Source organism: Castor canadensis, chromosome 2 (assembly GCF_047511655.1).
Source record: "Castor canadensis chromosome 2, mCasCan1.hap1v2, whole genome shotgun sequence".
Taxonomy (NCBI): Eukaryota; Metazoa; Chordata; class Mammalia; order Rodentia; family Castoridae; genus Castor; species Castor canadensis.
Genome location: NC_133387.1, coordinates 159,937,059 through 159,951,288, shown reverse-complemented (window position 1 = coordinate 159,951,288; position 14,230 = coordinate 159,937,059). Strand labels below are relative to the sequence as shown.

Sequence of the window (14,230 nt, the reverse complement as noted above, 5' to 3'; positions counted from 1 at the left end):
TCCCCACCCCTCCTTTCTGGGAGGGGGTCAGCGGGATGCCCAGGCCCAGAGCCAAGATCACTGCTGACTCAGGACCTGCTGGCTAGCTCAGCATTCCCCCCACCCCCTCCCTGCGGGGCTATTGAAAGTCTTTGTAGGGTCAGGCAACAGGCCACAGGCCACACCTCCAACCAGAGCCTTCGCTGCTGTGGGCTGTGCTCTCAGGGGCAGTGCAGCCCTGGGGTTAGTCAGAGAGAGCTCTGGCTGCCAGCGGCTGCTCCAGGGTGTCAGCCACCAAGGACAATCTTGGGTGAGCTAGCTGGGCTGGATCAAAGAACAGGTCTAGTAGGAAGGGGTTCCCCCGATACGCAGGACCGAGGGCTCTAGATGGGTAGTTCCAGTTGGGGAGGGTGTCCTGCGTCCATGCCACAGTGCAGATGGCTTTCCCACCTTCCCATCAGGCCAGAGCTTTTGAGGGGCCTGGCCTGGTCTCCCCTATTAGACCAGGCTGGTTTGGAGCTTTGCCCATCAGACCTGGAGCTCATCAAGCCCAGCTTCTTCCCGCACTCAGCATGTGACCCAGGAATGATGTCCAGGTTACAGCTCGGCCTCTGCTGTGGGTTCAGATAAAATGCCCCCAATCCTGTTCCCCTTGACTCCTGACCTCTGCCCCCAATCTGGGATCTGGCCTGGTCTGGCTATGTGACCTGCATCGGTCCTCTTCTCAGGTATGGATGAGGGCTGGGTGCCATGAATCCAGTGCAGGTTGTCACCCTTTGGTGCATGCTACTGCTGGTCCCTGGGCTGAGAGCTCCCAGGAGGGGGTCCCCAGAAGAGGCCTCCTTCTACTATGGAACCTTCCCACCTGGTATGTCCATTCCTTTGCTGGTCTGCTCGTCTGTCTGTCTGTCTGTCTCTGTCAGCCTGCCCACCTTGGCTGACTTGCTAAGGAGTTTGGTATTTTAGCTTCTTGACTGGTAGGATGAGAGGCATATCTCCACATGGTTCTAAAAGTAACCTAGCAGATTGTGTGTGTGTGTGTGTGTGTGTGTATGAAGTGTGCTTGAACCCAAGGCCTCATGAATGTGAGGCAAGCACTCTATTGACTAAACTACATTCCTAGCCCACAGATTTTTAAGTTACAAAAATCCACAGTCAGTAAATGCTAATCAGAGCTAAAATAGTGCCCCCTACTGCCCTTTTTTTTTATTTTTCAGATAGGGTCACATGTTTTTTTGTCCAGGGGTTGACTCTACCAGGATCCTCCTACCTCTACCTCCTGAGTAGCTGGGATTACAGGGTTGAGTCACCACGCCCACCTCAAAATGTTTTTAATGATTACATCTTTCCCCTCCCTGCTCCACATGCTCCCACACAGGGAAACTAGGGTGGGCAGTAGGCAGGGCCTCCCCTGTGGCCAACCACAGCTAAACACCTGGCTGCAGTGGCCTGTGGCCCAGTGGAGTCTCCACCTGCAGGCTTCTCCTGGGGTGTGGGCAGTTCTGCCTACCAGACAGAGGGTGCCTGGGACCAAGACGGGAAAGGGCCCAGCATCTGGGATGCCTTCACACACAGCAGGACAGGGAAGGTGCTCGGGGATGAGACAGCAGACACCTCCTGCGATGGCTACTACAAGGTCGAGGTGAGCGAGGGGACTGTGTGCCAGCCTGCTTGAGGGCTGGGGAGGGATATAATGGGGGAGTCTGAATGACAGTGTCAATCCAGTGCTCTGCCTAACAATCTGTTCCCAATGTGGCCAAAAGAGGTGGTGCCAGTGCAGGGGTGGTCCATGGCCGGGGGTGCCAGGCTGTACAGGGAAGGAAAGCAGGGACTCACTTGAGTCCAGCAATGAGGCCACAGTAGGCTGAAGTCCTGTTCCCTACCTGTGCATTGCCCTGTGTGGACAGAACGGGACAAGCTTGTCCTCAGAACCCCATTTTTTCTCAGGTCGGATTTTTGGGGGAGTCATCACTCATGTTTACTAGGACATCTGATGAGCTTCTCAAAGTGCCCAGATTTGGCTTTTTTTTTTTTTCCTGACTCTGCATGTCCCCAGCATGGAGAAGGAGTGGGTGATGTCGTCCCTATTACCTGTGGAGGAGACAGGTCCTTGCTCACCCACTCAAAGCCACAGACAGGTGGGGTCCCCTGCCTTCCCCTTTCCCTCACCCAACGACCAGACCTCTGTCCCACCCCTGTCTGCATAGGAGGACATCGTTCTGCTGAGGGAACTGCATGTCAGCCACTACCGATTCTCCCTGTCGTGGCCCCGGCTCCTGCCCACAGGCGTCCGAGGTGAGCCAGAGCAGTCCATCTGCTGGGACCCCAGAGTGGGGATGGGGCAGCGTAGGAGCTGCTTTGCTGGAGCAGTCTCGCAGGCTCCTCAGGGAATGCCTGGGCCTATTGAGAGACCCTTCTGAGGTTTGGGATGCTGGCCAGCTGAGGCGGCCTTCAGCTGATGAAAAGCCTCGGGACCCAGGAATGCTGCACCCCAGAAGGCGATGAAAAGCCTCGGGACCCAGGAATGCTGCACCCCAGAAGGCAAGGCCAAGGTCCTTTCTTGTAGCATCCTCTTCTCTTTCACTTTCAGCTGAGCAGGTAAACAAGGAGGGAGTAAAGTTCTACAGCGACCTCATTGATGCCCTTCTGAAGAGCAACATTACACCCATCGTCACCTTGCACCACTGGGACCTGCCACAGGTGAGGGCCAGGCAGGCCCAGAGGAGCTTGGCTTAGTCAGCAGGAGCCTGGTGTGAAGACCTGGGGTGGCCAAGGTGGGGCACAGATGAGGGGCAGGGCTCTGGCTCCAGACCAAAAGATGTGAGTGAAAAAGTCCTCTGACTCACTCTCAGTCCATTGTGCTGCTATAACAAAATGCTAGACTGGGCAACTTACAAAGAATGCAAAGTTAGGCAGGCCAGGTAGTACGTGCCTGTAATCCCAGCACTCAGGAGATTGAGGCAAGAAGAGAGTTAAAGGCTAGCCCGGGCTATATATTATAAGACAATGTCTCCAAAAAAATTAAATAAGTGAAATAAAGAACAGAAATTTATTCTCACAGTTCTGGAGGCTGGAAAGCCCAAGTCAAGGCTCCAGTAGGTTCAGTGAGGTGAGGGTCTGGCCTGTGCTTCCAAGATGGCACCTTGAATGCTGCATCCTCACATGGTAGAGGGAATGGAAAAAGGGATGACCTCCCTCTGTTCAGCCCTTTTATTAGTATTCAGGTGCCTGATCCCATTCACAACAAGGGAGCTTCATGACCTAGTCACCTCCCAGAGAGACCCTCTTTTTTTTTTTTAGTGGCACTGGGGTTTGAACTCAGGGACTCGTGCTTGCTAGACAGGCACTCTACCACTTGAGCCACTCCACCAGCTCTGTCTTTGTGTCAGGTGTTTTCAGGATAGGGTTTCTCAAACTGCCCTGCTGGCTTTGAACCACAATCCTCCTGAGTAGCTAGGGTTACAGGGTTGAGCCACCAACGCCCGGCTGAGAAAAGCCTTCTCAACACTGCTGCCCTGGGGACTAAGAGTCAAGGTGAATTCTAGGAGCCCAAAACATTCAGCCCATGGCTTTAATTCATGTTCCTTACAAGTAAAGAGGGTAAATCCTAATGTTTTCCAAAATACTTGGCATAGAAAAAAAAATCAATAAGTTATAAAGAATTGTCTTTCTTTTTTCTTTTTGGGGGTACTGGGCATTGAACCCAGGGCCTCCTGGCATGCTAGGGAAACATTCAACCAGTGGGCCACAGCCCAAGAAATATCTTGAGTGAAGTTTGGTAACATGGTGTTAGCACTTTCTCCTTGATTTGAGCCAGTACCACATGTCCTCATATGTGACCCCAGCCCAGCAAATCCAGAACGTCTCTGCAAGTTCGGGAACATTACATGTCGCTATTTGGGCACTTTATTCCTTCAACATGGCCCCACAGACATTACAGCCAAGCCTGTACACAGCTGGCTGGGACATGAGGCAGATGGTCCTGGGCCCAGGGCCGTGGGAGGTCGGAGGATAGAGACTGGCTTCAGGAAGACATTGGGGAGAAGGTGGGGTTCCCTCAACATTTTGACAGAGGGAGTATGCCGCAAAGGCAGGACTGGGTTAGAGTCTGGGGAATAGGCAGAGGAGGGCAAGGCTAGGCAGAGGGTGGGTGGGAGTCTCAAAGGCCAAGCTGAAGTGACTGTAGAGGCATGTGAGCTGGGGCTGGGAGAAGGAACAGAGCAGGCTTTGGAGAGGTGAATGAATGGAAGCTGGTTTCCGCTCCTTCCTTGGTCTGTCCCTCACTAACCCACCTGAGCATTCCCTCAAGTCCACCAGGAGAACTCTCAGGCACCAGACTTGTCCTTGGGAAAACTACCCTCATGCACAGGTGTCTTTGGGTAAGAGCTGGCTCCCCATTGCCGGGAGCAGACCCCACCCAGAGCAGAGGCTCTCACTTCTGCACGATCCTCAAAATCCTTATGGAGCTTTCCATCCTGGGGCCACAGGGCTTTTCCTCACAGCTAACATTCCAGAGTCAGACCTCTCCCTGGCATGGTTCCATGGATCCCTAACCGTCAGGTCCCTCTAAGCATGAGTCTCAGACTCTTGTGCTCCCTCCATCCTGTTTGAACATTGTCCAGCTTAAACGATCACCTCCTCACTGAGATTGCTCAGGGCTCCTCTCTGTCATACCATCAAGGCTTCCATCCCCTAACAAGGATCTCTAAATATCCTCTAAACTGTGGTCACCACGCTTGGCCAGTCGGCTCCAGCAGTCTCCCTGGGGCCTCGGCTTCTCTCCTCTCTCGACTGCAGCTGCTCCAGGCGCAGTACGGTGGGTGGCAGAATGTGAGCATGGCCGGCCACTTCAGGGATTATGCTGACTTGTGCTTTGAGGCCTTTGGGGACCGAGTGAAGCACTGGGTCACTTTCAGTGATCCTCGGGTAAGCAAGGTCCCTCCCCAGGTGGGGACTCTTGAGTGCTCTCTGCTGCTTCTCATGGGTCCTGTGGGCCCCACTTGCTGTCCTTGCAGGCAATGGTAGAGCACGGCTATGAGACAGGCCACCACGCACCAGGCCTGAAGCACCCGGGCACCAGCCTGTACAGAGCAGCACACCACATCATCAAGGTGAGCCAGATCCTCTCGGGGGAGGAAGGCTGGACTCCTGGTGGGGGAGAACCTGCCCTGGGGGGCTGGACTTGAACCCCTGCCCCTCGGCCTCCATATCAGCACATCCCAGAATGCCTCATATTCCGTGAGGATTTGTGCAGGACATGTCTTGTCATCCAGCGCTGAGACCATATAGTGACTGCTCTCATTGTAGGAATGGGCACAGACCTGTGGAGGTATGTCACCTGAAGTCCACACTGTGTGAGGGACGGTAATGGGAGGGAGGGGTGAGAGCCAGCGAAGGGCTGAAATCTTCAGCGAGTGAGCGGAGGGAAGCAAAGAGTTGTGAAGGACAAGGGTGAGAAGGGGTGGGGGTTGCTTGACATCATGGGCTATGGAAGGAGAAAGTTTGGAAGCACCCATAAAGGGCAAGGCAGACCCCACTCTCTTCCAGGTTCTAAGGTGCACATGGGAGGGGGGAGTGGCCTCTTTTTCTTGGGAGAGCTACCACGAAGGGGGTCTCAGGGCACAGAGACGTTCAGAGAAGATGCCAGTGTGCATCACAAGCTAAGGACAGGTCTGAGACCCATTTACAGGACATGGATGCAGACACAAGTGACGATGCTGAGGAATGGGTGTGAGGCCTGAGATGATCCAAAGGACCCTGAGAACACCATGGAAGGCCATGGGCGACACACGGTGACTCCGATCCAAGTCTTTCTTTCCACACTGGACTTTTATTGAATAGTTAAAGGTCTGAAAACATCCACAATAAGGCGCGTGAAGGTGGCTTTTCAGATCTTATCTATAAAAGACAGCTAGCTGAAGCCACATGACTTTGTACTGTTTCTGAGACACCGCAGATCCCTGCGGTTGTCATCAGGCAACCCCAGGGCTCATCTTGTTCTCTTCTCGGTTGTTGCTGACTATCAAAAAGCAAGCATAAAGAGAGAAGACTGAGAAATCAGGTTCTCTGGGGTAACAAACATCCCTGACTTTCGTAGCCTTGAGATACTCAGTTCTTCCAGTCAGCACCTCCGATCGTCAGCAAGTATTGGAATCGCATGGCGGCCTGGTTAAGACACAGATTGCTGGGCCCCACAGACCTGCATTTCTATCAAGTTTCCAGTGTGGACACTTGAGGGCCCCTGCCCCAGATTACTGCCACCTCTGTCAGATGCAGTGCTAGCCTTGGAAATAGGTGGGCCAGCGGTCACGGTGGAGACAGGGCGTGAAGGCAGAATGCTCATTTCAGGTTCTGCTTCTCAGGACTGTTCACACGGCACGTTCCCAATGCACTGAGCACCTGTGGGAAATTACTGCCTACTTGCTATAGACAAACAGGAACAAACCAAGGAACTTCAGCAAAGTATCTTTGAAACAATAAACACCACCACCAAGCGGCTTATGACAGACTTAGATCAAGTTTCCTCTAGAGTACAAAGCAAGCAAGCATCTCTGGAGGTCAGAGGTCAGAGGGAGACTTCTGGGATAATCCAGGATGGATTTAGGAAAGTGGTAGGCCTTAAATTGGAACACTCACACTCTCCTCTCCTCTCCCCTTTCCTCTCCTTGGTGGTACATGTGAGCCACGTCCCGTACAAGCTGAGCCTTAAGTTAAGGAAGGGAAAGGTCATCCCAGATTGAGTCAGGCACCTAAATGCGCTCCTGCTCCTCCTGCAGGCCCACGCCCAAGCCTGGCATTCTTACAACAACACATGGCGCAGCAAGCAGAAAGGTGAGCTGGAACCCCACACACTAAAACAGACATGTGGGCTGGTGGTGTGGCTCAAATGGCAGAGTGCCTACCTCACAAGTGCAAGGCCCTGAGTTCAAGCCCCAGTACTGCCAAAGGCAAAACACAAAAAACTAGACATGGGGCACGTGGGGGATTTAGGACTTAGGCAGGAGGATGAAGAGTTCCAGGTCAGCCTGGAGTACATAGTGAGATCCAGCCAAGAAAAACAGACGTATAGAGAGGAGCAATGCCACGCCAACTTCATTCCTGACTTTTGCTTTCAGGTTTAGTGGGGATTTCACTGAACTGTGGCTGGGGGGAGCCCGTGGATATCAGTAACCCTAAGGACATAGAGGCTGCTGAGCGATACCTACAATTCTGCCTGGGCTGGTTTGCCAACCCCATTTATGCCGGTGACTACCCGCAAGTCATGAAGGACCATATTGGTGAGCAAAGTCACATTTTTATATTTTAAATTACATTTAACTGATCTATAAAAGTTGTATGCAATTTTTGTTGTTTTCTTTTGTTTTTTGCAATACTGGGGTTTGAACTCAGGGCTTTGTGTTTTCCAGGCAAGTGCTCTCCCATTCGAGCCGTGCCTCAGCCCCTGTGTGTTGTTTCAACACATGTACCACAGTGTGTATTGGGGTTATTTCCTCAAACATTTATGGTAGAAACTTTCAAACTCCTTTCTTCAAGCTTGGGAATATGGCAGTGCCCTTTTGTTACCTACAGTTACCTAACACACAGAGGCTCACCATGACTTCCTGCCCCTATGGGACTATAACTTAGAAGCCAGTAACCATTCTCTCCCCCTCCCACCCTCCCCAGCCACCACCCCCCTCTCAGCTCCTATGAATTGAACCTCTCACACTGCACACGTAAGCTCATGTGGAATTTCTCCTGCACTAGGCTTACATTACATAACCATCGCCAGCACCACCATTTGTTGCCATCAAGTCACGTTTGTACCCCAGGAACCCCAGCAAGCTACTGGGCCCATGTGATGAGCAAAAGGCAAGGGACTGAGGTCCCTTGAGCTTGGAAAGCTCTGGTTTCCAAAGTGACTGGGAAGAGAATAAAGATAGCCAGAAGTGACTGGTAGAATGGCCCAAGCAGTAGAGTGCCTGCCTGGACAGTGTGAGGCCCTGAGTTCAAACCCCAGTGCCGCCAAAAAAAAAAAAAGAAAAGAAAAGAAAAAAAAAGACAGCCAGAGCTCACAGGGCTTCATCAGTTTGGAAGCTAACGGCCACAGAAAATTCCACCCAAAATGGCTTGAAAAGCTGGGAATCTACCATCTGAGTCCAAAAGGGATTTTTTTTTTTTTGGCAGTACTGGGGTTTGAACTCGGGTCCCATGCTTGCCAGGCAGGTGCTCTACCACTTGAGCCATGCCTACAGCCCTTTTTTGCTCTTATTTTTGAGAAAGGGTCTCACTTTTTGCCTAGGTCATCCTAGAACTCAATCCTATTTATGTTGCCTGCCATGCCTAGGATGACAGAAATGCACCACCATGCCCAGCTAGCCTCTGGGGATGCCTCTGAGGACCCGTGCTCATCGTCTTTCCATTCTGGTACTGCTACTTAAGCCTACAAACACTCCCCATGAACACAAGATGGCTGCAGTAACTCCAGGCATGATGTCTTTACTCATCAAAAGGAATAGTTCTCGAATACTTTTTTCCTTGCTAATCAATTTGTCTCCAATTTTTTTTTACTGTGGGCAAATGAACAGAAAATTTACCATCTTCACCATTTCTGAGTGTATACTTCAGTAGTATTTAAATACATGCATGGTATTGCACAACCATCACCACCATCCATTTCCAGAACTTCCTCATGTTGCAAAGCTGAAACTCTTTACCCAGGAAACAACAGCCTCCCATTCCCTGGCCCTGGTAACCACTGTTCTGCTTTCTAGTCTACAGTTCCCACTACTCTCAGTGCAGCATGACTGGAATCCTTCAGCGTTTGTCTTTTTCTGACTGGTTTCTTTCACTTAGCGTCGTACACCGCAATTCCCATCCACTTTAAGGCTGAATATTCCATTGCATGCATATGCCACATTTTGCTTATCTGCTCATCTGTTGATGGACACTTGGGTTGCATCCATGGTCTTGCCGTTGTGAACCATGCTGCTGTGAACCTGGTGTACAGATAGCTTCTAAGACAGGCTCTTTTGGGTATACACCAGAAGAGGAATTGCTGAATCACACAGCAATTCTGGTTTTCTTTACATTTGGGGATGGGGATTGAATCCAGATTCTCCAACATGTAAAACGTGTGCTCTACCAATGAGCTATAGCTTTGGTACTGGGGTTTGAACTCAGGGCCTAGTGCTTAGTAGGCAGGTGTTCTACTACTTGAGCACTTCACCAGCCCAACCCCTATTTTTATTTTTTAGGTGTTTTAAGATCTACGTAGCCTAGGCTGGCTTCGAATTCACCATCCTCCTGCCTCAGACTCCCAAGTGCTTGAATCACAGGCCACCACACACAGCACTTTTAATCTTTTGAGGAAATGCCATACTGTTTTCCATAGTGGCTGTTCTATTTTATATCCCCACCAATAATGCACAGGGTTCCAGTTTCTCCACACTCATCACTTGCATGGCAGCCAGCATTACAAGGGCAGAAGCACAAATGGGAGCAAGATCACATGGTGACACAAGATGCTCAAGTGGGGGGAAGCTGGCCTTGCTTTTTTTTTTCCATATTTTTACAAAGGGGTTTCATTGCGGTAATTCCCCATATGCATATATTGTTCTTTGATCACATTCACCCCCTCTATTACTTTCTATATCCTCTTGCACTGGTTCCCCCAATCAAACAGTCCCCATGTTACAGTCATTTCATTCATTCTTTTAGGTATAGAATCTGCATATGAGAATTTGTGGTATTTGTGTTTCTGAATCTTGTATCACTTAATATGATCTCCGGTTCTATCCATTTTCCTGCAACAAAATTTTATTCTTCATTGTGGCTGAATAATACTCCATTGTGCTTGTATACATTTTCTTTATCCATTTACGGGTTGATGAACACCTACACTGATTACATAGCTTGGCCATTGCGAGCGGTGCTGCTATAATCACAGGTGTGCAGGTGTCTCTACTGTGTGCACTCACTTTCCTTCAGATATATGCCCAGGAAAGGTGCAGAAGGATCATATGGGAGTTCTAGTTTTTGTTTCTTGAGGATCCTCTGTACTGGCTTCCATAGTGGTTGCACTAATTTACATTCTTCCTTTGCCTAATTTTTAACTGAGTTCTTTGCTTATTGTTGAATTGTAGTTCTCTGTATATTCTGGATAATAATTTATCACATATATGATCAGCAAACATTTTCTCTGTGGGCTGCTTCTTTTACTGGTCAATTCTGCCTTCTGATATGATAAATTTTCATAAGCCCAATTTGTGTATTTTTTTTTTCTTGCCTGTGCTTTGGTCTCACATCCAAGAAACCATTGCCAAATCCAATGCTATAAAGATTTTGCCCTATGCCTTAAGAGGTGTGTAGTTTTAGATCTTAAATTTGTGTCTTTGATTTGTTTGGAGTTAATTTTGTACATGGTCCAACTTCTCTGAGGGTCTACCTCCATGCATGTGTGTGCATGCGTGTTTTAGTCAGTGTACGTACTTGTTATTCTAAGCAATGCTGTGCTTTTTTTTTCACTTACAAACAGATCTTGGCGGGCTGGTGGAGTGGCTCAAGTGGTAGAGCACCTGCCTAGCAAGCACAAGGCCCTGAGTTCAAACCCATGTAGACATAAATGTTGCTTCATTTCTGCTAATGGCTGCAGTGTTGTACTGGTAGGCATTCAATTCCTACCCCCTTCCCCCCCTTCTCTTCTTTTTGCAGTGTTAGGGACCAAACCCAGGGCCTTGTGCATGCTAGGCAAATGATGTGCCAGTGAGCCCCATCCCCAGCCTCCACTGCTGACAAACACAGAAGTTGATTCTAACCTCCTGCTACTCAGTTCCCAATGGAGACCCTCGTGCACATATCATTTTACCTGTGGGTGAAATACAGGATGACAGTTTGGGAACTGGCCAGTGAAAGAACATATACTTTTACAACTTTTGAAAGAGGATAAAGTTGCCCAATGCCAAGTTTATAGCAGCTTACACAACGAGAAGTTATGAACAGGCCCACACCCCACCATACCACCACTGCTATCCAGTTTCCTTCCAGAGCCCAAATCACTTTTTGATGTAAGGAATAATGAGACCCCAGCCCCACTTGTTCTCAGTTGTCCATATATCACTTACTGAGTAACACATAAAAATATTTAAAATTTCTTTGCCTGTGCTAGGACCTTGCACGTGCTAGGCAAGTCTCTACCACTGAGCTATACCCCTGGCTCCCAATATTATTTTTAAGCAATAGAAACTTTCCAACTCTTTGGATAGTATTCAAAGGTCAAATATGACTTTGAAAGGTCAAGGATGTGTTTTCCATGCAGATGAATCCTAAAGCCCAGCTTTCATGTCAATATGCCAGTACTGTCATAGAAGGTAACAATAAACTGACTGTGGAAAAAACTTGGTTAAATTCTCTCGTCAGGAAGAAAGAGCACAGAGCAAGGCCTGGACGTGTCACGGCTGCCAGTGTTCTCGCTCCAGGAGAAGGGCTACATTAAAGGCACATCTGATTTTTTGGGATTGGGTCATTTTACTACGAGATACATCACCGGAAGGAACTATCCCTCCCGACAGGGACCCAGCTACCAGAATGACCGTGACTTAGTAGAACTTGTTGACCCAAACTGGCCAGACCTGGGGTCTAGATGGCTCTATTCTGTGCCCTGGGGGTTTCGGAGGCTTCTCAACTTTGCTCAGGTACTTATCATAGTAGGTACGTGACAGACTTTTAACCTGAATTTAATTTCTTACAGCTTAAGCTCAGTTAATGAAACAATAAGCTCAGTGGCCCCTGACATGAGTGACCACTCACGCGCACACACAACTGCAGCTGAAGTTCGAGCCTGTTTTTCCTTAAGTGGAGCTCATGGGAAAGCAGAAGGCCTGAAGCACTTTCCCTCCAACAAGGCCACATTAAGAAGTGCTCTTCCACAGAGACCTGCCTCCTACCTGCACTCACCTCGAAACAAACACGCTGACACCTGCTACATGCTAAGCTGCACTTACAGAACGTGCAGCCATGAACACACATGTTGCCACGTGAGCCTCTGGCCCAGAAACCCACCTGTAGGTCACAATTCTTAAGATACCCATTCCTCTGACTCACTTTCAGACTCAGTATGGAGACCCTCCCATATATGTGATGGAAAATGGAGCGTCCCAAAAATGCCACTGTACTCACCTATGTGATGAGTGGAGAATTCAGTACCTCAAAGGATACGTGAATGAGATGCTGAAAGGTGAGACACAAAACAGTTTTCTATTACCCTAGACAGGATCTGGTAGCACATATGATCACCAAAACTTGCTACTCAATCTCGTAACACATTTTAACATTATCTTCACTGAGTAACTGAAATGTGTTCAATGGAGGAAAATGTCTTTGCAGCTATAAAAGATGGTGCTAATATAAGAGGTTATACTTCCTGGTCTCTGTTGGATAAGTTTGAGTGGGATAAAGGATACACAGATAGATATGGATTCTACTATGTGGAATTTAACAGCAGAAATAAGCCGCGCTACCCCAAGGCTTCAGTTCAGTATTACAAGAAGATTATCATCGCCAACGGGTTCCCAAATGCACGAGAGGTAGGACTGATTGCCCATGCCATTTGTTCTGGATTCAGAAGAGCTACGCAATACAGGGCACAAAAAGCTTGGCAAGCACCCCTTCTAGTTTCTCCATAGAGACAGCATGGCCTGTCTTTTCTTCCCTTGCTCCCACCAGGAATTTGCTCGTTTGCTTTGACTGGAGTAAGCCCATCTCACAGTGAAGTCCCTGCTGCCCACAGCATTAGGGCATGATCAGAGGGTATGCAGGAGGCCTGTGCTCTAAATTACCACAGGGCAAAGTCAGTGGAGACTTCCACAAGCAAATACAACCTGCTCTTCAACATATGGAAAGAGTTAAATAAATCAAATATATAATGACCACATCTCTTTCTTTTCCCACCAAATGGCAGAGTCATATAAATGCACTGGCTCCAAGATGAGATTAAAAACAATCAAATGTTCTCATCTTTCAAAGTCTACCAAGCATTTTCAGTTATCCACACATTGTTCCATCAGCTCTCTGTCCTCTGCTGCTACATCTTTCACTGGGATTATAAATCGCTGGTTGGATGCATAAATAAAGATCCTTAAAAATACATCTCCCTTGCTTATCAGGTGGAAAGTTGGCACCACGAAGCCTTGGAAACTTGCTCTGTCAACAACCAGCTACTGGCTACCGGTGAGCACATTTTCACTTCTGCTTGATAATTAAGACGCACGGTTGGTTATACATGTGATGCCAAACCTCCAGACGTAGCTCTACCTAAAGTCAATCTTCCCAAGCCACTTATGATTAAAAATGGATTTTTAGCTTTACTCTGAAGCAATGTTAAATTGCCTTTTTTTTTTTTTTTTTGGGCAGCACTGGGGGTTGAACTCAGGGCCTCACACTTGCTAGGCAGGTACTCTACTGTTTGAGCCACTCTGCCAGCCCTCAAATTTCTGTTTTACGAGTTTCTCATTATTATTATTGCAGTGCTAGAAACAGGATCCAGGGCTTCGCGCATGCATGCTACACAAGTACTCAACCCCTACAATCATCTTAAATACATAAAAATGCTGCCATTCAACTCTAAAGATTAAGCAATGCAAGAATTAAAAATTTTAATGTAGCAATCCTCATACCGCTAAGATACACAATAACATCACTGAAATGTTAGAAATGTCACCCAAGGATTTTTCTTTCATAAACTCCCCCACAATAAAAATTACAGGAAAAGTGACAAGAGTCATAGAACATGACTGCTAATATTCTGAATTTAACACATGGCAGGCATAAACACTGGCACACATATAGGCTTAAAACATTGCCAGTGAAGCACCCCAGTCAGAACTTCCATGTTTTCTGGAGTATTTTATATAAACTTTCATATAATTTTGGGGGATGGTGCTGGGCATCCCCGAGTTGCACCCCCAGCCCATGACCTTGAAAGAACATTTAATTTGCTGGGCCCCCTTCCACAGCAAATGGGAACAGTTAAACAGGCTGAAGGGTCGCTGTTTCAAGTGTCTGTGCTGCAAATGGCGGTTTCAGCATACACCCATACGCGGTGGGGCTGTCCTGTTTCAGAGCCCTTGCTCAGCCACATGTGTGTGGCTTCGGAGATCGTGGTGCCCACAGTCTGCGCCCTGTGTGTGCTCACTGCTGCCCTGCTGCTGACACTCCTCCTCAGGAGCCCATGCTGATGCCCACCAAGCCCAGGCTTCATCTCTCCAAGACAGTC

At 48.6% G+C, this 14,230-nt stretch overlaps 1 protein-coding gene across 1 annotated transcript; it reads left to right on the top strand.

Moving 5' to 3' along the window:
* Positions 1-201: 201 nt before the first annotated feature.
* Lctl (lactase like) lies at positions 202-14,211 on the top strand. The gene is made up of 14 exons (XM_020165860.2): positions 202-289; positions 708-847; positions 1,458-1,621; positions 2,187-2,274; positions 2,570-2,679; positions 4,777-4,905; positions 4,995-5,090; positions 6,756-6,810; positions 7,095-7,256; positions 11,377-11,651; positions 12,067-12,193; positions 12,343-12,542; positions 13,122-13,185; positions 14,077-14,211. The coding sequence occupies exons 2-14, from the start codon at positions 730-732 to the stop codon at positions 14,190-14,192; spliced, it is 1,704 nt and encodes a 567-aa protein (XP_020021449.1). The 5' UTR covers positions 202-289; positions 708-729; the 3' UTR covers positions 14,193-14,211.
* The last annotated feature ends 19 nt before the right edge of the window (positions 14,212-14,230 follow it).